We start from the raw sequence: 23,837 nt of genomic DNA, 5'->3' as shown, positions 1-23,837 counted from the left end.
AATTATCAAAATAGTTAACGATTAATTTAGTAATTGGTCAATAATTAATTATGATTAATCAACATTTTTGTTTCATAATTTCTGTTCACCAAAACCAAACGCCAAAGGTTACACACTGCAGCTTTAAGGTAAAAAGTGCCAAACTTCTGTATTTCTTCTTCTTGGTTCCTACAACAATGTTGTTAATATGAGTCTGGTGTATATTTGTTTGCGGCAGTCTCGCTGACTGTCTCTGTCCTTGGGGGGACACTGGACAAGTCTGTCTTGCCGTTCCTCTCGCCCGGTGCATTGTGGTCCTTCTGTGTGTGTGTGTGTGTGTGTGTGTGTGTGCTATAGGAAGCTGCATCGGTGGAATCTGAAGAATTTGAGGTGTCCGCCAAGTCCTCCGTTCATCGTCAGCTTCCAGTCACTCTGTCGCTCTCTATAACTGTCAGGACTGTGAGGTAACACCACTGATTTCTCTCCTTCATAACTTATTCATGCCTCGGACGGCTGTGTAGGTCGCGGTCTCGCAGCTCAAGCGACGACGTCGCTGCTGCTAACATTATTAGCCTTTAAGTGAACATCCTGCAGGAGAAGCTACTCGGCTAGTTAGTGAGCGACGCTAAAGGGTCCACCAAGTTTTCTGAGCAGCTAGCGAAGCCTGTTAGCTGAGGGGTTAGCTTTGATTTTGGCTCAATTTAAATGATTTTCAGGAAGAAATGCAATGAAATTACTGTTAAAGGCGGATGTCAGCACCAGCCCATGTGACATCCTCTCAGTTGTTGCCGTTATGTGAAAGTAACCGATGCGAATAGAATTCGGTTAATCGACATATTTGTGCTTGTGAACGTGATACATGCTAGCTCTGATTTATCTGCTTCTCTCTTCTCTAAAACTATCGAACTTTACTACAAACGAGTCAGTTTTTCAGAGTTTGGGTCAAATAAATTTGCTTAATCATTTTTATTTTAAAGTCATAGTAACAAATCATGCTTACTAATAGGGCTGAACAATTTTGAATAAATGTCTAACTGTGATTATTGCAGGGAATGGTCATTTTTACACCATTATTCTTTTTGAATAACTTTTAAAACGAATACTGTGTGATATTTGTGTAGATCTGTTTTCTTCAGTCTGTAGCATATGACGTCTATAGGTTGGGAGAATATTTGATATAAAATGGTAATTTCACACGCATTTTAGCTTCAAGAAATATTGCGATTTGATACGTTTTGTTTAATTGTTCAGCACTAAGTAGTTTACAGTGTATCTCATGACCTAGTTGTATGTAAAATGTGCTATGCTAGTTTACAGTGTATCTCATGACCTAGTTGTATGTAAAATGTGCTATGCTACTACTGTAATAATGGCAAGACTGTGAAACTCTCACAAACAAATGTGATTAATTTGTTAACTATGTAATAATGATAAATGTAAAAGGCAGTAAAACAGTCAGACACATTATGTTGTGCAAAAATAAACAAATATATAATTATAATAACAATATTCTTCAAACCCTTTGAGAAGCTTTTTGATAAGCCTTTGAAAATCCTGTTCTTAAATTATTGTTGTTTCTGATAGTATATCAATATGCAAAACCTTTTTCTTGGTTCACTATATATTGTGAAGTAGATCACATAAAGAAAATAAGTTTGGGAAATGCCTTATATTTCTTTATAGTTGATGAAAAGGTTGCTTTGTGATATGTATGTATGGCATAAGTGAGGCAGTCACACTGTGGGTGTGTTCTTTTTTCTGTATTAGGGGTATTTGAATCAAAGCAACAGAATTACAACACAACACAGCCAACATCAAAGCTGAGGATTTATGACATCAGTTATTGGGATTAATGGCATAAACCCATTTTAATGCTCTTAGTTCATAGGGTTACAGTGGGGCGCAGCTGTAGTGGAGACGGCAGGAAAAGGCCTCAGGTTTTTTTTTGCGGTGACACTCTGCACTCTCACAAAGCACACTTCCTGTCTCTCACAGTCAGGTCTGTGTAAGTGTGTGACTTTTTAAATGGCCCACTTTTCAGAAAAGCTTCACTTATACCAGTTCAAGGCCAAAACTAACATATTAAGATTAAGTGGAAATGAATACTGTAAGTTTTTTTTATCTGTTTTCATTTAGGTTTGACAAGAAAAATGTCTCAGGCTGACAAAATGAAGGTGAGTTTCAGAAAACTGTTTCATCAAATTCCTGCTGTGTGACCGTGTGTCTAGTTTAATTGTGTAGCATAACTAATGATGAGAAAATATTTGTTAATGATATGCCCTTTACCTGTGTGCTTTCTTGTGTTATTTTCTGCTGTGTGTTGTTACTCAAAACATGAATATTAGTTACTTGTTGAGTGCTCAGTGACTCATGCAGATGCTCACTGTGCTGCTCTTCATCCACATGACTCGCTGATATGGATTTATGTTCGTCAATTGGCCCAAAGGCAGAACAGGAACACACTGACTACTTATCTGTCCCATCAGTCCTGACCTTAGCTGAAAGGAAGGGGAACGGAGAGATTATAAATAATACCAGACTGTGTGGTCAAAAAAGAGCCAACTAAATAAGTAATGTGCTTTTGTAAGTGAATTTGCCTGTGTCACAAGAGCTCAGTCTCTTCTGTTAAGTAAAGAGCCATAAACACTGGAATAAAGGGTGTAAGGTGTTTAGCAAGTAGACTGTGGTATCATTGTTGCTTTTCTTAAAAACTCCATTTATTCATGAACAGAAATCTCGTCAGTAACTTCATCTATCAATATAATTGCTTATAATATTGCTAGCACAATGTCCAGCTGGAGTAATAATTATCTACAACTGTCACCAAACATGTTAGTGATTTCTAACTCCTCTCTATTATTCCCTTTTTACTACAGCAGGGCCAATTCACCAACCCTGAAACCCCAGGGTACGTTGGATTTGCCAACCTGCCTAATCAGGTTCACCGCAAGTCTGTAAAAAAGGGATTTGAGTTTACACTGATGGTGGTAGGTGAGTGTGTCATCGCTGTTTTAAGACCTTTTCTACTTGTGTACTTTTTTTTGGTGGAACAATTATTTAGTTTGTAGGATGATAAATAAATGTTACAAAGTAAATAAATGTTACACCAAAAAACACTATTGTTATCACCAAGATAAATTATCATTGATTTCTGTTTTTGGGACTCTTAAACACTGGGATCTGTGGACAATTGGCATATCTCAGGAAGAATGTATGCGTTTTGTAAAAAATGAAAATGGAGGAGTGAGGATTTAGCTTTGATGTGGAAAAAAGGCCATTTTGGGCCGTTTAAAGTGGCTGATGTCACATTACAGAGTAGTTGCTCAGCTGGTGTGTAGCAGCAGTGCAAACTGCTGGATGGGAGTGCTGTGACTGTGTGAACCTCTGTTTGTTGATAAGGGGGAGGGGAGAGCCCGTGAACACTACTCATCCCTTTGCTTTAAAATAAACCAAAGAGGAATGTGGCCTCAAGGGACTGATTCATACAGTGGACACGGCCTGCTGCTCCCGTCGCTGCAACAACACTCATTTAATGTTTCGACCTTCTGTGTGACCCAGGTTCCTAAATAAATCAGTGGACGACAGGCGTATCTAGAACTGAATGTATGCGTTTTAAACAACAGAGTAGTGGGGATATGGCAGTAGTTTTATGAAATCCTTCTGATTTACTGCAAAACTGACAGGATGTTTAATGGATGTCTCATGAGTTTGTGTTTTTTTGGCCATTTATATACTGTTCGATCATACTGGACAACAAACTGAAAATCCAGTTTAAATTTTCTACACCAAGTTTAAACGGCAGCATCATGATTTTGTTTGCTGAAATTATATGATATGGAGGCAGATGCTGTGGCGACCTCCTAAATGGAGAAGCTGAAAGAAGAATGATCATGACCTTGAATTCACTGCAGATTTTCATCTGAAAATGGAGTTATGTTAGTTTGTACAAATTGTGCAAACTGAGATGCGTTTTTCCTTCTTTCCTCTGCTGCTGGCTGATTATGGACACACACTGCTTGCTCAGGTGGTGGGTTATTTAATATGCCACTTGATATGAGCTTAATGGTGAAATATTTCAGTGTGGTGTGCAATTGAGTGTGTCAAAGGCAGATGTTATCCTTCACCAGAACCTGTTTTTGTGCCTTTTTTTTTTTACCCTGACCTCACCATATGAACGTGTAACAACTGTTTTTTCCCTTGTCATTTAAAGGTGAATCAGGACTTGGAAAATCTACCTTGATCAACAGCCTGTTTCTCACTGACCTTTACCCTGAAAGAGTCATCCCTGGAGCAGCAGGTAACACACACACAAACTTACATACATACATACACACTAGTTTGTGCACATATACTTCTTAGAACTCTCCATTGACTTCCTCTCATTTGGACAGCCCAAACAAAGCCTTATCCCTAACCGTAACCAATAAATGCTTAATCTTAATCTAACCAATTCAAATCTTAGCCCAAAATGTACAGTTCTTACATGTACAGTGAGGTTCTCCCTCATTAGAACCAGGCTTTGGTCTCCAAAGGACTGTTAATGTCAAAAAGGTCCTTAAGAGGTAACAAATACAAGTACACATACCTAAAAATACAAGTACACACACCTACCTCATTTGTTGCCTCCTTATTTCAAGCTGTTTCTGACTGTTGTCTGTACTTACATGTGCTGATAATATCAAAAATGCAAAATAACAAATTATAACAAATATGACTGTGCCTATTTATTTTTTATTTGTTTGTTTATCACGTTATGATCTATTTTGTCCTCCTAATAGAAAAGATAGAAAGGACGGTTCAGATTGAGGCGTCGACAGTGGAAATTGAAGAGCGAGGAGTGAAGCTGCGCCTCACTGTGGTGGACACACCGGGATACGGAGATGCCATCAACAGCCAGGACTGGTATGAAATCTTAAAATTTTTTTTTGGTTTTATACTGATGAGATGAAGTGTTTTTAGATTTAGTTGGAACAATCCTTGACTGTTAAAATGCTTTTATACTATTTATGCTTTTTTTTTTATGGAATTGTGTTTTTTTTGTATTATATAGGATTGTTTCTAGTAGCTGTAGCTTAGTTTAATGGGTGATGGGGTTCCCGCTAAACTAAACAGTTTGCAGTTATTAATTAAAAATAATTTAAATTCAAACAAATGTTTAATAATTTATTTCCACCTGTGTTTTGACTTGATTCTTCTTTGTTATCATTCGGTGGTTTTCTGGTACAATATTCTAATAAAACCTTTTTTTTTCACCCAGTTTCAGCACTATTATCAGGTACATCGATGATCAGTTTGAGCGCTACCTTCATGACGAGAGCGGCCTCAATCGTAGACACATTGTCGACAATAGAGTTCACTGTTGCTTCTATTTCATTTCCCCGCTTGGCCATGGGTGAGTTATTTATTTATTTTAATGTGACATAAAGGTATTTTGGTCATTGCTTTTCATTATTCCTGACTTGAGTGAATCTCTTGTCGTTTCATGTCTGACCAGCCTGAAACCTCTGGACGTTCAGTTCATGAAGGCCATTCACAATAAGGTTAACGTGGTTCCTGTCATTGCCAAGGCCGACACTCTGACCCTCAGAGAGAGGGAGAGGCTGAAGCGCAGGGTGAGAGCAACAGACTTTTCATTGTCAAGGGGCATTTCCACTTCCTGAGATGAACAGAAGCTGTCACATGCTCACACATACTGAATACTGCACACCACACTGTTGGTGCAACACCAGCGATTTGTAACTCGTCCACATCCCTGATAACAACCTGTGTTCTCTTGTTTGTGTAAGATTCTGGATGAGATTGATGAGCATGGTATTAAGATTTACCACCTTCCTGATGCTGAATCAGATGAGGATGAGGACTTCAAAGAGCAAACTAGGATCCTCAAGGTAAAATAAATGTTTCTTCAGGTCTGGTAGTATTGCGTGACGGAGCCCGTTTTCAGATGGAGGAAAATCACCAAAGGTCGCACACCGCATCTTAAATTAGCAGTGATTTATTGAATCATTATATGGATGGTTGAACTTAAGACACATTCATTTGTCTTCCTCTCCAGGCTAGTATCCCGTTTGCAGTTGTAGGCTCCAACCAGCAGATTGAGGCCAAAGGGAAGAAGGTGAGGGGCCGCTTGTATCCCTGGGGAGTGGTGGAGGTGGAGAACCCAGAACACAACGACTTCCTCAAACTGCGGACCATGCTTATGTGAGTTGTAGAGCTTCTAAGATGCTGAAACATGTTTTTTAATGGTCCAGTGTGTAAGAATTTGTGACATCTAACAGAAGGACTGCAGATTGTAGCAAACAGACAACTCCTCACTTCTTGCTTCTCAAGTTCTTCAGAGAACTACAGTTGCATTTGCATACCACAAAGGATGTTGATCTCCTTTGTTTGCATATTACGCTTCTGCTTCAAACATGAAATGCATGCTCTGGCTAGTTGGTCCATTCAATCTGTTATAGAAACATGGCCATTATAGCTTTGTCTGAGGTTATGAAAACCAACGACTATTATTTTATTTAAGTAGAATATTAATTTCTGTCAATAAAACATCCTTAATATTACCCACTGGAGCTTTAAATATTAAAGTTGAATGTTAATAACGTGCTGGCCTCTGAATGTACTGTATTTCTGTGTTGTTGTTTTTTCAAATGCTGTGGAAGAAGAATGCTAGTGTGGTGAAATAGTTGCTAGTTGGCTAGGATTCATTTAGGCACAGTAAGAAAACGTTTACCTCTGCCAATAACTTTTATGTGAAGGTGTAGATGAGGAAGAAAATGATGTATCCATATTGATACTTTGCTCCAGCGTACGCAGTTTTGAAAACACTGTTGCAGAAATATTTAGTTATTTTCTTTCCCACCAATCCACAGAACTCACATGCAGGATCTACAGGAAGTGACCCAGGACCTGCACTACGAGAATTTCCGCTCGGACCGCCTCAAACGGGGTGGCAGGTTGTCCTCCCATGGTTATGTTCTGCCTCTGTCTCCTGTGTACGTACTTGTCTGTCAGCTTGCTTTTCTGCTCCTCCCCCACCTCAAACAGCAGAGAACAGAGAATAAATGGTATATATTTAGTACAGCAGAGTTAAAGATGCATAGAAGAGCCTTTACACACATCACATTAAAGATATGTGGATCTTCAGTCATTCATTCTCTCTTTGTGAGTCATACAGTATAGAAGTGGAATCAGTTCTGTAGATCAGTAGCTCTAACGAATCAGTTTGCATGTTAATTACACCAGTGAAGTCACTGTGTTTTGGTGGAACTGGAGTAAAAGCTCTGAGCTGTAGTGGGTAGTGTTGGTAGCAAAAAGGCATGTGTAGTTTTAGTATATGTAGAATTTGTAAACAGGATTATTGTGTGTCTTTTAAACATCATTTAGGTACTTCATCATTTATCTCTCAGTGTAGACCTCGAAAAAGATTCTTGTAGACTTTCCTCCTAAGCCAACCCAGGATAAGGGAGTTGTTTTACTGTCATGACATTACCTCGCCAACTGTTCATAATGGCTGGTTTTGATTTTTCAAGTTCAAGGAATGGACTGTTGGAGGTACAGTTAAATATTTTTTCATTTGGGGGAGGTAACACTGTTCCGATGACTCTCGCACTCGCTGCTTCTCTCTCTGTAGTCACTTGTTGTAGATGCTCACTTTTCTCTAGAGAAATGTTTCACATCGTTTCTAAAGAAAAGCTTCACTAACCCACTGACCCTTTTTCACGTTGTCAATGTGGCTTTTGTCATGTTTTCTTAATGTTTCTTCAAATTGCACACTATGCACTCTTAGGCTTGCACGCAGCGCGTTGCCGACTCATTATGAGGCTTAAAAATCATTGCACAGTGTGATTTTTCCATTTATAACCTTTCACTGTACATTTAACTTGGTGTGGATGATTTCTTTGTTAATATGTTTGTATAGTCATTTTAGAATAGCAAGAATAACTTGAGAAGTAATAATACATTTTCCATCAATACAGAAAAGGGCCGGAGCCGGAGGAAATGGACAAGGATATAATCCTGCAGGAGAAGGAGGCTGAGGTGAGAGTTCTCCCACTTCACTACTATTGAAAGTTAGTTTTGCATTCCTCTTGATTGTCCAGGTTTCCTAAAGGAATTTAGAATATCAAGTAGCTTGTGGTTGTGAAGGGGCTATAATTCCAGTGTGCTTTAGTGTGCTAAAAGACGGATTTTACTGTTTGATCAGAACCAGCAGCCTGGCTGTTTCCACCCCGATTTCAGTCTTTATGACCCCTTTAAGAAATGATAGCAACAACTGTCCTGGGTGATTTAATCATAAGCGAACAGCCCTCAGTAAAAGTTGCTTGTTAAACCCGCATGAACATAAGTTTTGCCGATACGCAAGGTTTGTATAAGTTATATACGTTGTATAAGTAAGTCAAGTTGGTTTTTCTTTTTTTTTTTCAACTTCTGGTTTTGAATGTATCGGCTTCAGTACCTTGTACATGATAGTGATTTCCAAAGTGTGGGTGTGGACATTTTTGATGTGAGCAGTGCTGTGGTGAAATTTGCAGGCTATTTATTGTAAGCAAGTAAATTAAGTGGTGGTGCCAGGAGCTCGCACACCACACTCTAAGCAACAAACCTCCAGGAAGCGGCATGTGACTCCATCATACTTGATCACACGCTGTCCACATGTGATCAGATCTCTCAGGATGGATGTTGATACTAGGTCTGAACAAGGCCTGTGTGAGGCTAAGCTCACTGACTGCTAGCAATAGTCTAATAACTGTTTCTGGTTTGTTTTTGTTTCCCTTAATACAAGTGATAAGTGGTAAATAATTCATGGTCACAGCTGGTTTCTGTCCAAGCAGTCTATGCAGGAATAGTCTTTTCTCATCAAATATTTATAACAAGCAGATGGATATTAATGATGATGCATTTAGTCAGACTGACGGATCAGATAAAGGAAAAAAACTCTTCATAAATGAAGTGGGAGTGGATTAAATGAAAGTGCCTCGCTTGTTAAGTGCAGTTGTTGTTCCTCTGTCATAATTGCACAGTTGAGGCGAATGCAGGAGATGATCGCCAGGATGCAGGCCCAGATGCAGAAGCAGGATGGAGAGTGAGACACCCCCCATGCGTGAAAAGTCTGTGGTAGGAGTAAGACTCAAATACAGACACGCTGCATATTTCACACAACACTGGGAAATTCCATTTTCTATGTTAACATATAATTGTGTTACTTTTCCACTGTAGGCTTTCAAGCTGCTGTTCAACTTTGAACCAGAGAGAATCGACTTATACTTCTTGCCACTATCCTTATTCAGCTCCACGTGGGATCTGGAGACTTTTTTTTTTTTTTTTTATACGTACAATAAAAGTATATTCAGACAGTGTTATGTTTATATATTTACACACGGTTCTTTTTGTTTTTTTTTTACTTTTCTGTTACACATTTGCCAGTTACTCACATTAAGTCATTTTACACACACTGTTGAGAAAACCAAGGTGTGGTGGTGCTTCTACATATAAACATCTCAGCTGTCCATCAGCTCTGTGTATGGGCTTTACCAGGAGAATCCATTATGATGAAAACATAGAAGCAGCTTTTTGTGCCAGTTTCGTTTCTGTTAAATGAAAATATGACTTCAGATTCCCACACATGCTTCCCATCATATAGAGTTCATCCTGCTCACTGTTCCTCATGTTATCTCACTCGTATGCATGCATCCTTCTCAGCTTTACTCCAGTATTGTACCCAGCAGTGCAGCAACAACTGCATTGAAGCTCCTTTTGAGTTTTATATGAATTAAATAAACTGTGACCCAATCTTACTGAAGACCTGACAAATGAAGGACACACAAATGAGGTGCTGCTTTCCTTTTTGTTCTTACTGTGACACCTGTTCAGTGCATTTTTTTCCCCATTGGATGTGTTTTTGCGTCATATCTCCTCATTATTGTAAAGTGAAGCCATGTACCAGGAAGCAATGAGATTTAAGAAAGTGTCAACGTTTGTGTCCCAACTGCTGAGCTATTTTGTGGTTTCCATTACCACAGAGGTCAAAGGTGACCCAATGAGGTCAATGTAGCCAGTGTTTCCCTCACCAGCGAAGACGTTCAAGAGTTCTTGACATTCCTCTTTGTGTGGTTTTTATCCAATTTTAAATAACCAAATATTGTTCTTGATACATATATTGTAATAAAGGTTTTATTAAGCGCAATGGGTTCTGTTTTTCAATCTTATTATTTCTGAGTTAAGTATCAATAGCCTCGAATCGTCCTCCACATAACCAGTTATAAGCTAATCAGTGTCTTCAAGGATCATTGATCCTGTAATAAATATTTTTCTGGTTACACCCTAACCCTTGATAATGTTAGAGAACACACAGGTGGCAGCTGGTGTTTTTTTCTCCATGTGAGAATGATGAGGTTAATAAACAAAACCACCAAGGACCTGCACTGACAGTAAAAAGATGTTTCCAATTACAGCTTAGTGTAATGAGAGGTTAAGAAACAGTTTTCATTCTCTTTTAGAAATGTATTGATACACGATCACTAACTTACATAAGTGAGTGACATCATTACTGAAGCATCTACTCCACTATGGCTCTGTAGCACAGCAGCCATTTTGACAGATCACAGTGGAGAAATCACAGGGATAAATCATTGAATTAATGATGGCTAAGTTCCATTTAGCCCCCCCAGTTTCAGGGCACATGCTGGTTAACTGACTTACTTGAACTTAACAGAGCCATCCATAAGGTGATCATTAACAGCTGTGCTTCTCCTGCTTTAACATGTCAAAATGGCTGCTTGTCCATTGACAAAGACAGTTTGCAGTACAGCACACATACAATAGTAAATTATTAAAAACAGACAAACATATCTCAACAGACAACTTGTCTACATGTGAGTATCGGGCACACAAAAGGAACTGAGCTACACAAAATCTGCAAAAATCTCTTAAACAAGACCCAGACAAAGATGGGACATTTTCCATAAACTTTATTATAGGTTTTTTCTTCTTCTCAATCTACCACGTATACACAACGCTCTAAATGTCATGGCTTTTTTTGTCTTAAATATTCTCCGCTCTTAAAAGAAAAACTGTAAAAATATTTAATTATAACTAATTAAAAGATCTCTTCTGGGACATGACTAGGAAGGGTGCCAAGGTGGAGAGTGGAGGGGAATGTGGGTTCTCCTGTGGTCTTTATCCGAGACGATGGGTGGGGATCTGGGAGGCAGGGTTAACTTACATCCAGCTGGGGTTTCACCGTGAAGACGGGGTGGTATTACCATTTAATGAAAACCTGAAAGAATGACATTCGGCCACAGGTTAGAACCGAACAAATGCACATTGGTGAACATCTAAAGCCTGAACACCTGTAAGTCACCTGCAAACTCTCTCCATCATGTGTGTGACAAGGCGGTCAGAAATGCCAGGACACGATTCCTCAGCGAGGTTGAAGGCGTTCTCCAACTCCTCGATAGCTCCTACGCCCCCACCACTTGCCCGCCGCTTCTCCTTCAACTGTTGATAGAAATAAATGGAATACAACAGATCTTTACAAAATAAATGGAAGTGTTAGTTGCATTACAGTAAGCAGAGGTTAGCAGGCCTTGCTGCTTCTATAAACCCTGTTCAGAGCTAATATTAATATCCATACTGAATGATCTGGTAGAGTACAGATCAAATCTAGAGGATGTGAAAAATCACAATTCTAGAGGATGCAATTCATCTAATAATTATTTCAGCTAATCCTAACAAACAGAAATAAAGTCACAAACGTCACAGAAAATGCATCCAGGGTACATTTTAATGCCAGGTGCAAACAGTTGCGTGACTGGATGTCTTATTAATAACAGGCCAACATATTTACATCCTCTCTACTGTTTTCTGTCCCACTCTTACTTATGTTTACTGCACAAATTCAAAACAACATCAGATTACCTGGAAATGTATTAAATATTTTTGTAAAAACAACAATGAAGCAAGATAAGGCAGAGGCCATACATACATACGTACAGCCTTACATAAACTTCACTCATTGTCTCAAGGAGGAAAGAGAGTCAATTTGGACTCTGTAAAATTAAATTAAGCAACAAACTCCACCCGTGAGACATGTAATGAAATGAGCATCCTTCTCACTAAGTTTGAGTTAAGATCAGCTTCCAAGACTGTGTTCATGTGTACCAAAAAAATGCAGTGCAGATAGAATCACTGTTGCAGCTCAGACTTGCATTGTTAATCAGTTAATGTAGCAACAGGAAATCTGATGAGCTGATAACTTAAAGGTCTAACATGTTCACCCTTTATCTAAAATCACCAGGTGTACAATGAAAGACGTCAAACTTCTATTATCCTCACTACACCTACCTCTCTGAAAATGGGCGTTACCAAAGCGGACAAGCATTGTGACTTGGGTTGTCTTTTCACAGAGTCTCCCATCTGCAGAAAAGAAAAACAGAACATAAAAGGAAAGCAACAAAAGATGTGACTCTGTGTGCCTGTGTGTGCTGCATGATTCTTACCTCTGAATCTGTGTGTGTGTAACCTTTCTGTAACTTATTCATAGAGCTGGGTCTGACTGTGGGGAAGGTCCACATAGGACATGAGTCAACATCACCATCAGCGTCCCTAGAAGAAATGGGGTTGAGGGATGAATGGCCATCATCAGCGGTCAAGCATATTGGGTCAGTTTAGCTTTAATAAGATCCATGGCAGAAACGTTTGCAGCATAATGTTAGTTAGTTCCAGCGTAACTAGATTTTCTTGATACTTACATATCCGAGTCATCAGAGCTGGATTCCTCCCCATGTCCCTCTGACTTCCAGCGTCGGTAGCGGTCAATTAGCTCTGTCAGATAGGCTGTCTTCTTGGTGTAACGTGTGATGAACTTGTGCTTCAGAAGCTCTTTGGCTGTCGGCCTCTGTGCACACAAGGAATGATAAAGAGTAAAACGTAAAACAGAAGCAGCATAAAACAGTACCACACTGTGAAATTCAGTCGGTCGGCTGGGACATTTCCTGGAGTTTGCCGTTCACATATAAGGAGCACAGAGGGAGATTGTCTGAGTGAGTTACTTTCACAACAGCAAGAGAATCTCTGGAGAATCCTGGTGAGGTGTGGGTCCTGGCTGGTGTGTACAAGAAGCATAACACTGGCTGTGGATTCTCAGAGTTTCTCCTGCTGTGTTCTCACAGAGACAATGTTTAGCGTGAGACATATGCATTCTAACATACAGCTCCTCCAGAGAGTCTCCAAACGTCAATGCATGTCTGAAAGCAGCTTTAAGTATTAACAACAGGCTGTGAGCCAGGAAGAAGAATCAACTGGGATCAATTGTCATAACATCCTAAAACAAGCACTTCATTTCAAGCCTACCATTTTACAGAAATTTACTGGGGCCCTAACCCTAACCCATTTCAGTTGCTGCTGGTGTTTTACTTACAAAGCGAGGGTCTTTATTTAGACAAGCCTCCACAAACTCTTTGAAAGGTTTGCTGTAAGGTCCCTCCAGGGTAGGGGGAGTATTTTTGGGGATAAGGAAGAGAACCCTCATGGGGTGTAGGTCAGAGTTGGGAGGTTCTCCTTTAGCCAACTCAATGGCAGTGATGCCCAAAGACCAGATATCAGCCTAAGTGGGAGAGAGAAATATGGATGTAAAGAGGGACAGGTTGAAAAGTAAATCAGTTATTAAATATACAGCAATGTCTTGGTTTGAATCACAAGGATCCGATGTATAACACGTTATATGAACTTAGGGTTTTATCAAAGTGCAAGTGAAACATCTCTTCCCCTAAAGCAGTTACACCTGTTGTCCCTCATCTACTCTGTAGAATCTGGACTCACCTTGAAGTCGTAAGCTGACTGTTTGATAACCTCTGGAGCCATCCAGAAAGGTGTGCCCACAAATGTGTTCCTTTTAATCTGGGTGTCTGTCAACTGTCCTGCCACTCCAAAATCTGCCAGCTTCACGTCGCCCTGCTCTGACAATAGCACATTGGCAGCTAGGAGAGAGAATGTCAGAGAGAGGGAAAAAAAGTCAAAAAGCAGTCTGTTTCTGTTTCACAACCCATGTAAACACAAAGCATCAACTAACATGTCCAGCCTCATGAATGAGAAAGTCACATTTTTAGACAAGGTAAAAACATTTGTCCAGTACTATTATCAAAATGAAATGTATCCAGGGGTACCAGATGGATGAACAGATAGACATATAACTTAATAATTATATTATTAATTTAGTGCATTTGTGTATCTATTCTTGCTGGTACACAGCAATGACTTTCGTTAAGATCCACTGGTCATGACAAGATCACACACATTCACACACCCACAACCCTGACTCCAACCTTATCCATCATAACTAAATTCTGAACCTCAACTCAAACTTAATTCTACCCCTAACCCTAAAACTTAAAAACGTAACTCTCTAACCCAGGGGTCACCAACCTTTTTGAGACAGAGAGCTACCTGAAGGGTAGAGAATAATATGGAGGGCTACCATATTAACATTTTATGCAATTTACCATTGAAATGATGAATATTATGCATTTAATTGCATACATATTAAATCCAGTGCTTACTCCTGATGATTATCACAGTTTTTATAAATAATATCAGGACATTTTACTCAGTGATCATTTGGATACATGCAAGTGAGGTGAAGTGAAATGAGCCCACAGGCACCTCGCTGGCTGCTCGCGGGCTACCAAGTGCCCGCGGGCACCACGTTGGTGACCAATGCTCTAACCCAAGCTTTGAAAGAGCTGAAAATATCCTAAAAACCTTTTTGGGATAAAAAACTTTGTCCATAAAAATCACTTGACAGATGAGCACACAAAGGAAAATACATCTTCCGTACATTTTTAGATTTCAAGTACACAGATGGTGTTTTTTTTACAGCTTGTTAGCATATTTCAATGTGTGGATTAAATTCAGTCCAGCATCTGGTTGTGGATGTTGTTACTCAGCAGCTTTGATTATTACTCAGTGCTCAGTCGTCAGTGTCTGCTCTTGCAGCACTTATTGTACTTGCTGATATGGGCATGCTGCATCCCAGCATTTAGAAAGTAATGCAGGGTCCCACAACTCAAAGACTACACTGTGACATTTAATTAATTGATACTGAAAGAAGGGAAATATCGACTGGGTCTATTTCTAGGAAAAGTTTGCTTTGTGTGTCTGCTGTGTTTCCTGTGCATGAAGACAGTTCCTTTTACCTTTAATATCTCGGTGAATCTTCCTTTCTGAGTGCAGATACTCCAGCCCCTTTAATATTTCCCTCAGTATAGTAGCAATGTACGTTTCTTCAAGAGGCCCTGGACGAAGCTAGAGTGGTGAAAAACAGAACAGAGAATGTCACACTCAGGTCAAGTATACAGAAAGTTACTTCATAACAGTTGTATAAAGCTTTGCGAGTAGAATAAAATTAGAAACCATACCAGATCTAGTGCAGATCCACCACCTAAATACTCCATGATAATCCACAACTTGGTCCCCTGATAGGGAGAAAAAGCAAAATATTGAAATCCCCAGTTTTACCAGGTTGTATGGCACAGTGTGTTGATATAAACCTCTTCATCTTTTTGTGTAATAACCTGTGTGTGTCGTTCCAGTAGTTGTGTTATCTTACCTTCAGGTAAGATCCATAATACTTGGTAACAAAAGGACTGTCACATTGGCTCAGTACAGTGATCTCCTGCTGAATGTCTTCTATTTCATCTTCTGCCTCCTCCAGATCTATAATTTTAATTGCCACAACTTCCTTTGTTCGGTTGTTGATGCCTTTGTAGACCTCCCCAAAGGAGCCCTTCCCAATCCTCTCCTGCTTGGTGAAGTACTCCTCGGGGTCCAACCTGGTATTCTGGTCCAGTGACACCAAAGAATGGACTGAATTATTGAGTGCATTTCATGATGACAGTTCTATTAGTATAAGATACAAGTTTGCCAGAAACAGTTTGTCAAAGTTAACTTGGACCTGTCAGTAGGAGTTGCATCTGTATGATGCTGGCTTATAATGTTTTTGTTACGTTTGTCTGTCTGTGAGCAGCATAAAAGAAATGTCTTCTATGGGTGTGGGTTCTGGCCCATTAAAGAAAAATGTCTATATTTTAGTAATGATCTGGATTCAGATTCAGATAAAAAGAAAAGAAAAGAAAAGTCAACCTTGCAAGACTCCGAGTGCCTACTCTGGTGTTATAATGATTTCATGCACTTCCTTTTTTACAAAATGATTATTTATTTAATTAAATTATTATTTTAGTTATTTTTCATGCACTGCTGATACAAAAGGATGATGGATTAATTGCCAATGCCCATTTACTTCAGTCGTAGCCCATATTATGATCACCCAAACTCTAGCCCGAAAGTGCCAAGATGTAATTCAAGAGGCATGACACTTGAAAGTTAAGTGGTTTACTGTCTCTATAACAGCAACAAATGAATGGTGATCTGACTGAGAAGGAGGCATTTGAAGAAGTCAATGAACATAGAATGTTTTAGCATCTACACCATCATTCTACAACAACAGACTTCGTGAGTATAACATGCAGTTCCTGATGGGCTTGTGTCATTGCTTTGACAGTCTTGATAGTGACAATGGAAAACAGATAAAAAGCAGAGGATATCGTGTAGGTGTTTCACTTCAAGGCTCAAACTCGCACCCACCTATTCATGGAAAACCTGACAGTTATGGGGGTTCGCCTGCTCTTGGACAAGAAGAAGGGAGGTGACAGTTGTAGAAAAGAGGATTTATCTACCTGGTTTTGCATGTCTCGAAGGTGTGCCATCCCTTCAGCGGGTTGGACGGGACAGGGACAGCCACAGGCTCCCTTTCCTGAAGTTATCAAACGCTCCTTTTGGGGTTTCTACCCTCCTCTCGTTGCTGTCTACGGGGCTAGCTAGGTGGCTAGTCACCCAGATAAACACCCAGTCTGTCGGCTTTAACGGGGCTGTCACTCCGCGCAATGTTTTCGGCCTCAAGACCCACGGAGGAGCGAGCAGCCCGGCGACACGGCGAGCTACTGACCGAGAGACTCCATGTGTGTCCGAGGTGATGAGCACGAAGAAAAAACGGCTCCTTCCGCGTATTAATATTTAATTCATTTCAAGAAAATGCTTCGCCCGTTGTTCATTTGAAGCTTGAGGAGGACAAAATAATGGCCCAGAGCTGTGACGCATGCGCAGTGTTGACGCAGGAATTGTGGGAGTTGTATTGCTCGTTACAGCCCCCTCCAAAACGTAGTTGCTGTGCCTCTGTGGCTGCGTTTACATTACTTTCCACATTGTTCACATTCTGTCTGTGCAGGAGACCTCAAATGGATATTCGGCCTTTCCTACACTGTATCTATTTTAGTTCGATGTTTTCATGAATCATTTGTTTTGCAGAAGGGATGGATGGATAGATAGACAGATAGATGATTGAATGTAGTGAGGATGTAACTGTGATATACACCCAATATATGTGGGTAATAATAAAATAAAAAAGAAGAAGGAAAATAAGAAATCTCTAGAAAACAAACGTGAAAATTATGATTTTGACTAATTGAACGTATCAATTGTGTACGCTCGTTTTCATCTCCTGATCGTCCCTGCTGTATTGTTTATCTGGGACTAATTGTGTAGTAATAAGCTCCGCCTCTGTGGACACGCTGGGGGTGGATGTTAACACACACTACCTGACGGACTGACTGCTGCTGGAGTGGAGGCGGTGTGTTTAGTGTTGCTCGTGCTGACTGCTGATCTCTGTCGTCGTTATATTACAGAAGAAACGACGTTTATTTGACCCATGACATTTTAGAACGGCAACGGTAAGTAGCCTTAGAGACAAGAGCAAGCTAAAGGCCGAATGCTGTTGTGACTTTATGTGGTTAGCTCGTGCGTATGCACGGACAGCGTAACTAGCTTGATGCGGTACAACACCTGCTAATGAAAGCGGCTGATACTGATCACATCATTGTGTTCTGCTGACATTCAGTTCATATTAGCTTACTCTCATCATATACATGGCGTCTTGTGTTCTGTGGACCTCATTATGCAGTGACATTGAGGCCACGTGACAGTAACTGCACACACCTTATGATGTAATTGAATGCAATGCAGTATGTAATGGTATTTCCAATAATATCTATTTGCTTTAACTGCGTCCACCATCACTTGGTACTCGGTAGCTCATGTCATTTCACATGAGCCAGAGAGATAGTGTTTTGGGAGGTACCACTTGCCTCTCTCATCAGTGTGTAGTACAGAGTCGATACCAGTTTTTCATGTCAATACCAATACCCTTGTCACAAACCTAAGTATCCACCTATACTGATGATATCCTTTACAATATTTTACACTGTTGAACAACTAAGCTGTCAACAACAATATTATGCTTGTGCATTTAAACATAATGCTTACAGCCCTCACTCACGCCCTGATCACATGACAGTGGTGGCCTCATCTCTCTACATCAGGGGTCAGACTCGAATGACCTGGCTGTCTAGTTTGGTCAGTAGGGGGCCGGCCATGTGAAAAAGTCAAACTTTTTGAGAAAAAGACATCGAAATGACAGAATTTGTTATTTGATATGGAACTATATGTATATGTATATGTATATATAGATATAGATATATATATTGATTTATTTATGTCAATAAGAAAATGCATACTCATTATGACTTGATATGAAGTGATGGGCTGCATGTAGCCTGGCAGCAAGTTTAAGCCCTCCACAAGTCGAAGTTCCCAATCACATTTTGAAGTCCGTAATCACAGTTCAAAGTAATCGGGGTCAGAGTTAGATGAAAGGTATCAAAGAGCTTGAAGACTGTGGTCAAACCTCATCTGTCTTTACTCTGACAGTGATGGTAATGGGTACACTCGTGTGCATATAGGCTTTTGCACAGTTGGCCATACAATCTGTAAATGGAGACACTTCCTCTGTTCATATACCCTCAGTTTGGGTAAGGAACAACTCCTCCCAAAAACACTAACAGTAAAAAAACAGGAAGCATAAAACACATTATGTATACAACCACCATAGTAATGATACTATCTGATTATGTATATCACAGATAAATAAGTAGAGGTTGGTATTTGGGCCATGGCAGTAGGGGTGACCTGATCTAGCTTGTTTGAACACTTTGACCATTGTTAACATTAACAACCTGAAACTTTCCAGTGACTGCTGCTGAGCACAATGAAGTTACAGTGAGCACTTTAAATTTCTTTGGTTTCACCACAAACCTTGAGAAAGTCAAGTCCCGTTGCTTTAGACTTGGTGTGTTTTGGATAGAATAATCTAGTTGAATTAGGATCTACACTAACATCTTTAGATCTGTCATTTCTTTGGTCAATGCTTCTCTTTGATAGGTATACAGGCTGGATGAGTGGGCCAACCTTCACCTCCCCCACCCCAGAGGTGGCTGAGATGAACCGCATCCATTATGAGCTGGAGTACACTGAAGGCATTAGCCAGCGGATGCGGATCCCAGAGACACTCAAGGTGGCTCCAGAGAGCCAACCAGGGTCCCTGCCTCTTCAGGAGCATCTCCTCATTCACACAACTCTCATGCAGGTTCCTGACAGGATTGTTGTTGCAGGTAAGACTGGCACACAGGGCTTCAGTAATAGGTTGGATAGCACAAATACATTTAGGTTTTTTTACGTGTTTTGTTAAGTTGTGTGCCAGATAAGGCCAATAAATGTCTCGGGCTCCATTAATACATTTTCATATTATAATAAAACAATCTCCACAAAGACATGCTATTTAGTTCCACATCAGAACAATAAATCAGATCATTAACTGTTGTCCTTTGAAAATTCCATGTTATAGGACCACAACAACCCATTGTGTGTGTTCCACAGTCTTGTTCTATGTACTTAACAAGAATATAAAATCTATGTTAATTCTACAAGCCCAAGTTTGATTTTACTTTGTCACCTCCTGCTCTCTCTTCTACTTGATCCGCAGGTGATGCTGGGGACCCTGGTTGTGGTCGTCCAAGAGACCTAGACCTAATTCAGTCTGTCCCCCCACTGGACCTCTTGAACATGAAGGCCCCACCGCGAATCCTTACCCTGACAGAACAGCCACTGGATTCTCTTGAGACTGACCAAACTGCCACCTCACAGAGTAATCGCAGCCAGGTGGTAAGGACAAAAAGTTTCTGTGCAATACTCCTTCTAGTTCTCATGAATATAGTTTGATTCAAGTGTATAAATATAATTCAATTTCCTTAATTCTTAGAACCCAACATTAAATTGTGTTGCATACAAGATTCTTTGTAGTGGTGAATTCTGTTTGAATTTATGTCTTCATGTGTTGTATTCTGCCATGTATGGGAATGAATCTTCTGATGCAAGTCTTTCTAATATCTGTATCAATAACAGGGCCTTTTTCACACCCGCTCTCGAAGAGAACGGAGTGCAAGTGAGAATACACCAAGCCGCTACAGCAGTCAGATCAACAGAGGTGATATAAGGTAAACACACTTCTACATTTGAGAGACTGTTGGCTGTACTATGAAGCATATTTAACAGAGCTACTCTTTCTTTGTGTCAGCTGGCTCGACCAAATCTAAAACCTCAGTCAGAGTTAACAGGTATCACCACGGTGGTTATCTACTTGCTTTTTAAACCCTGGTTTTCTTCTTCAGGCTCAGTGCTGATTCACATAAAAGAAGCATTTGATCCACCTTCGTGCTTGCTTTAGATCTTAATTTACCACACTAAGCTACCAATCTTGTATTATAGTACAGCCCTCAGAAGCTTTTCCATTCAGGATTGTTTGTCAGTGTTTTATTCCAGTCAGTTTTAGCTTTAAAAAAACCTTCTCTTTACTGTTTCTCCCCACTCACCTCTCTGTCAGTATATCCCCATCCCCTTCTGCACCCCCTGTCCGCTTATGTCCCCCCCTCTGTTCCCCTGTGGATGCAAACGTCAACCTGTTCACAGCTGCGGGCTTCCTGACTTATGTCCAGTCAACAACGCGGCGAGCATATCAGCAAGTCCTTGATGTCCTGGATGACAGCCACCGCAGGTATTTTTTCTTTGTCCCTGAAATTTGCTGAGGTCACTTAATTCATAATGTTATTTAGAAAAGACAAACAAACAATTCTTTGAAATGGTGTTATTCTTTGAAATGAATAGTCTTTTCTTAGTCTAAACTTTTGCATAAATGTTATTATTCTGACTACATGGACAATTGCAAGTAAAAGAAAAGCTTTATATATATATATATATATATATATATATATAATTTAATAATATGTAATGTATTCTGTCCAATGTACTTGTATATGTGCCTTTGTTGGGCAGATACTGGTATTGATATTGATTCATTTGTTTCTGATTTGTTCTTGCAAAAACTTAATGTTTATGTTCTTTTGTAGGTTCGAAGGAATTTAGTTATTATGAATCTAAATTGAGATTTGTTATCTCTGTAGGACAAACCTGGACTTGGCTATGGATTTAAACCCTGATGAGTCTGGCCTGGTGGATGCCTCCTCACTAAGGCGACAGGTAACATGTTTGTGTACAGATTTTTTCTTTTTTCCACTGATGTGTCAAGCACTAAAGCTGCTGTGAGGAAAATGTGTTGTTGATAATATTTTTTTTTTCTTAGCTGAATGTGTTATTTTATTGAGGCTGCAGCAACTTCACAGCTTTTCACTCAGCAGCTCTCGGGTTTTGCTTGCTTTGTTAAGATAGACCCCTGAAGAGCACTGTGGTTATGAAACACTTCTGGCTTCTTCTATACATTTTTCGATACTGTATCTGCCTTATAATCAGCTGTAAACTCATACATAACAACAGTCTTTATGTGTGTATATTATTTTTAAAACAGACTGGATTTTTTAGATTTGTTAATTTTGATACTGTCACTATAGTTCTACCTGTGACATTGTCCTGCATTTTTTAAATGTGGACAGCATTATCACCTGTACAATCGTGAGAAAACATCTTTATGTGGTCATTGTGTTCATTCAGATTGTGAAACTGAACCGACGCCTGCAGTTGCTGGAAGAAGAAAACAAAGAGCGTTCCAAGCGAGATGTGGTCCTTTATTCAGCTACTGTGGCATTCTGGCTTATTAACACCTGGATGTGGTTGCGCCGCTGAGGTGGGATGACGGAGATTACCCTCCCTAAATCACTGGAAGGCATTACAATCAAAATCAAATGGTAACCATGTGAAATCACAACAATGGCAAACCTGTATCCCTATATTTTGTTGCAAACTCTATAGTGAGATTTGACTCAAGCTGAACAGACTACGTAATGTTTACAATATCTACATCTACATCAAAAGTTCACAATGACAGTTTGTAACTTTAGGCCTAGTCATAAAGTGTTGCCACATCACATGTAGCAGACTTGACATTAAAAAATTGCATGTATGACCCTTTTCAAACCTGTTACTAACATCCACTCTGAGTGATCCGATCACAAGTAGACCGTTTAAGTACAGGTGTGAATGGACCCAGGATGCACATCCACCTACTCTGCTGACGCCCTTATGATCCACTACAGTTCCATAATGAACTTGAAATATTTGTTCTTCTTATCATCAAAACATTGAATTATTTGTAGCCAATGTACTATATTAACACTGACAGGTACATAGAGATTTCTATCCCCCCCCCAATTGGTTTGGGAAGTGAACTGGTGAACTAAGAGCTGTCCACATATCTCAGGACTGATGCTAATATCAGGTCTGAACTGGGCCTTTGTATCTCACCTGTGTATAAATTGGTAAACTATTAATTAGTAAGACCAAGCACAATGACATAACTACTGACCGTTGCCAAAATGTTAATTTGATCTAGTAAGCACAGTCTCTCTATGTCAGAAATAATAAAACTCGCTGTAACTTCAACTGGATGCAATGCCAAACCCGTTGGTTGAACTTTTAGACAGAAGCTTTTTTCTCCATTTCAAATATTGCCCTGATTTACACTTGAGTTGAGGAGAAACTAAATATTCAACAGATCATTTGGAGGCTTTTTAACATTGTAAATAAAGAAACTGCAACTACTGATATATTATGGATTAATTTGTGCAAAGAGCCAATAAAATGCTAATAATTGCACTTTAAATATTTGATAAATCCTTTATATGGTGACAAAAGATGTCACGAGCAGTGGTTACCATTGTTTGTCTTTGTGAGGGTGAACAAAGTTTAGTTAGTGAGACTTTTTACACCAGTTCAGAGCTGGAATGATAGTTACAGGACCAAATCTCAGACCTGACATGCCTTGATCAAAGTGTCATAGTAAGATGAATAAATCTAGAGATGCCATAATGTTAACCCTGATTATCCCTCAAGTTCTTCATTACCCAAAACATCAGTGTACAATGTAGCAATTGAATTGGCTATCGTTGAAATGTTGTGGTCCTAAATATTATTTAAAATTGTTTAAATCTGTGGCAGTCACATCCCTGGTGATTGTGATATGAGCTTGATGGAGTGGCAAAAAAACTTTCCTGTGAATTATTTATGCTCTTTACACAGTTTGAGTTTGTTTTTCCAGATAATTTCCACTGGGGATCATCTACCACATGTGGTTTTATCGCCATACAGTGCAATGTACATTGTAGAGCTGCTGTGTGTATGATCGTATATAGATCAAAATGTCAATGCTACATTGATGTCTTTATTTTGGGATACTAGTTTTTTTTTAATTTATTGTTATTTATAAAAAAAACTACAAATGAACTGGCAAAATGTTACAATGGCGTTTTTTTTGTTAAGCATTGTATGTATAACTTACATTTTAGGTAATATATTTTACTTTGTGATAAAAGAAGACATTCATTGTAAATATTTTCGCTGTAGTAAATTATGGATGTTGACATCTCTCGTCTCTGTCTCAATACTGACCCCTACTGCTCTGTTATTGG

The 23,837-nt window shown here is 39.5% G+C and overlaps 3 protein-coding genes across 6 annotated transcripts; 2 read left to right on the top strand and 1 right to left on the bottom strand.

Annotated features, from left to right (window-relative positions):
- Positions 1 to 254: 254 nt before the first annotated feature.
- On the top strand, positions 255 to 10,162 carry septin2 (septin 2). 4 transcript variants are annotated; one of them, XM_058644933.1, is made up of 13 exons: positions 255 to 443; positions 2,116 to 2,153; positions 2,856 to 2,970; positions 4,190 to 4,276; positions 4,758 to 4,881; positions 5,237 to 5,371; positions 5,474 to 5,591; positions 5,766 to 5,867; positions 6,035 to 6,180; positions 6,849 to 6,971; positions 7,956 to 8,016; positions 9,000 to 9,099; positions 9,196 to 10,162. In XM_058644933.1, the coding sequence occupies exons 2-12, from the start codon at positions 2,130 to 2,132 to the stop codon at positions 9,063 to 9,065; spliced, it is 1,101 nt and encodes a 366-aa protein (XP_058500916.1). In that variant the 5' UTR covers positions 255 to 443; positions 2,116 to 2,129; the 3' UTR covers positions 9,066 to 9,099; positions 9,196 to 10,162. The 4 variants fall into 4 exon arrangements, with proteins under 4 accessions (XP_058500916.1, XP_058500735.1, XP_058500998.1 ...); XM_058644752.1 differs by having other exon boundaries at positions 263 to 443; positions 9,000 to 9,093; XM_058645015.1 differs by having other exon boundaries at positions 287 to 443; positions 6,849 to 6,932; positions 9,000 to 9,093.
- Positions 10,163 to 10,929: 767 nt separating this feature from the next.
- stk25b (serine/threonine kinase 25b) lies at positions 10,930 to 17,154 on the bottom strand. Its single transcript, XM_058644617.1, has 11 exons — positions 16,710 to 17,154; positions 15,584 to 15,814; positions 15,393 to 15,449; positions 15,171 to 15,279; positions 13,798 to 13,955; positions 13,397 to 13,582; positions 12,729 to 12,874; positions 12,477 to 12,582; positions 12,322 to 12,393; positions 11,339 to 11,475; positions 10,930 to 11,254 (listed from the first exon to the last, which is right to left on the bottom strand). Exons 1-11 carry the CDS (start codon positions 16,737 to 16,739, stop codon positions 11,215 to 11,217), a joined length of 1,272 nt encoding a protein of 423 aa, XP_058500600.1. The 5' UTR covers positions 16,740 to 17,154; the 3' UTR covers positions 10,930 to 11,214.
- A 451-nt stretch (positions 17,155 to 17,605) lies between these two features.
- Positions 17,606 to 23,789, top strand: LOC131469841 (mitochondrial fission factor homolog A-like). The gene is made up of 7 exons (XM_058645270.1): positions 17,606 to 17,759; positions 19,306 to 19,535; positions 19,907 to 20,085; positions 20,326 to 20,417; positions 20,804 to 20,974; positions 21,381 to 21,456; positions 21,925 to 23,789. The coding sequence occupies exons 2-7, from the start codon at positions 19,319 to 19,321 to the stop codon at positions 22,054 to 22,056; spliced, it is 867 nt and encodes a 288-aa protein (XP_058501253.1). The 5' UTR covers positions 17,606 to 17,759; positions 19,306 to 19,318; the 3' UTR covers positions 22,057 to 23,789.
- The last annotated feature ends 48 nt before the right edge of the window (positions 23,790 to 23,837 follow it).

The sequence above is a fragment of the Solea solea genome, chromosome 1 (assembly GCF_958295425.1).
Source record: "Solea solea chromosome 1, fSolSol10.1, whole genome shotgun sequence".
Taxonomy (NCBI): Eukaryota; Metazoa; Chordata; class Actinopteri; order Pleuronectiformes; family Soleidae; genus Solea; species Solea solea.
This window is presented reverse-complemented; position numbering and strand designations above follow the sequence as displayed.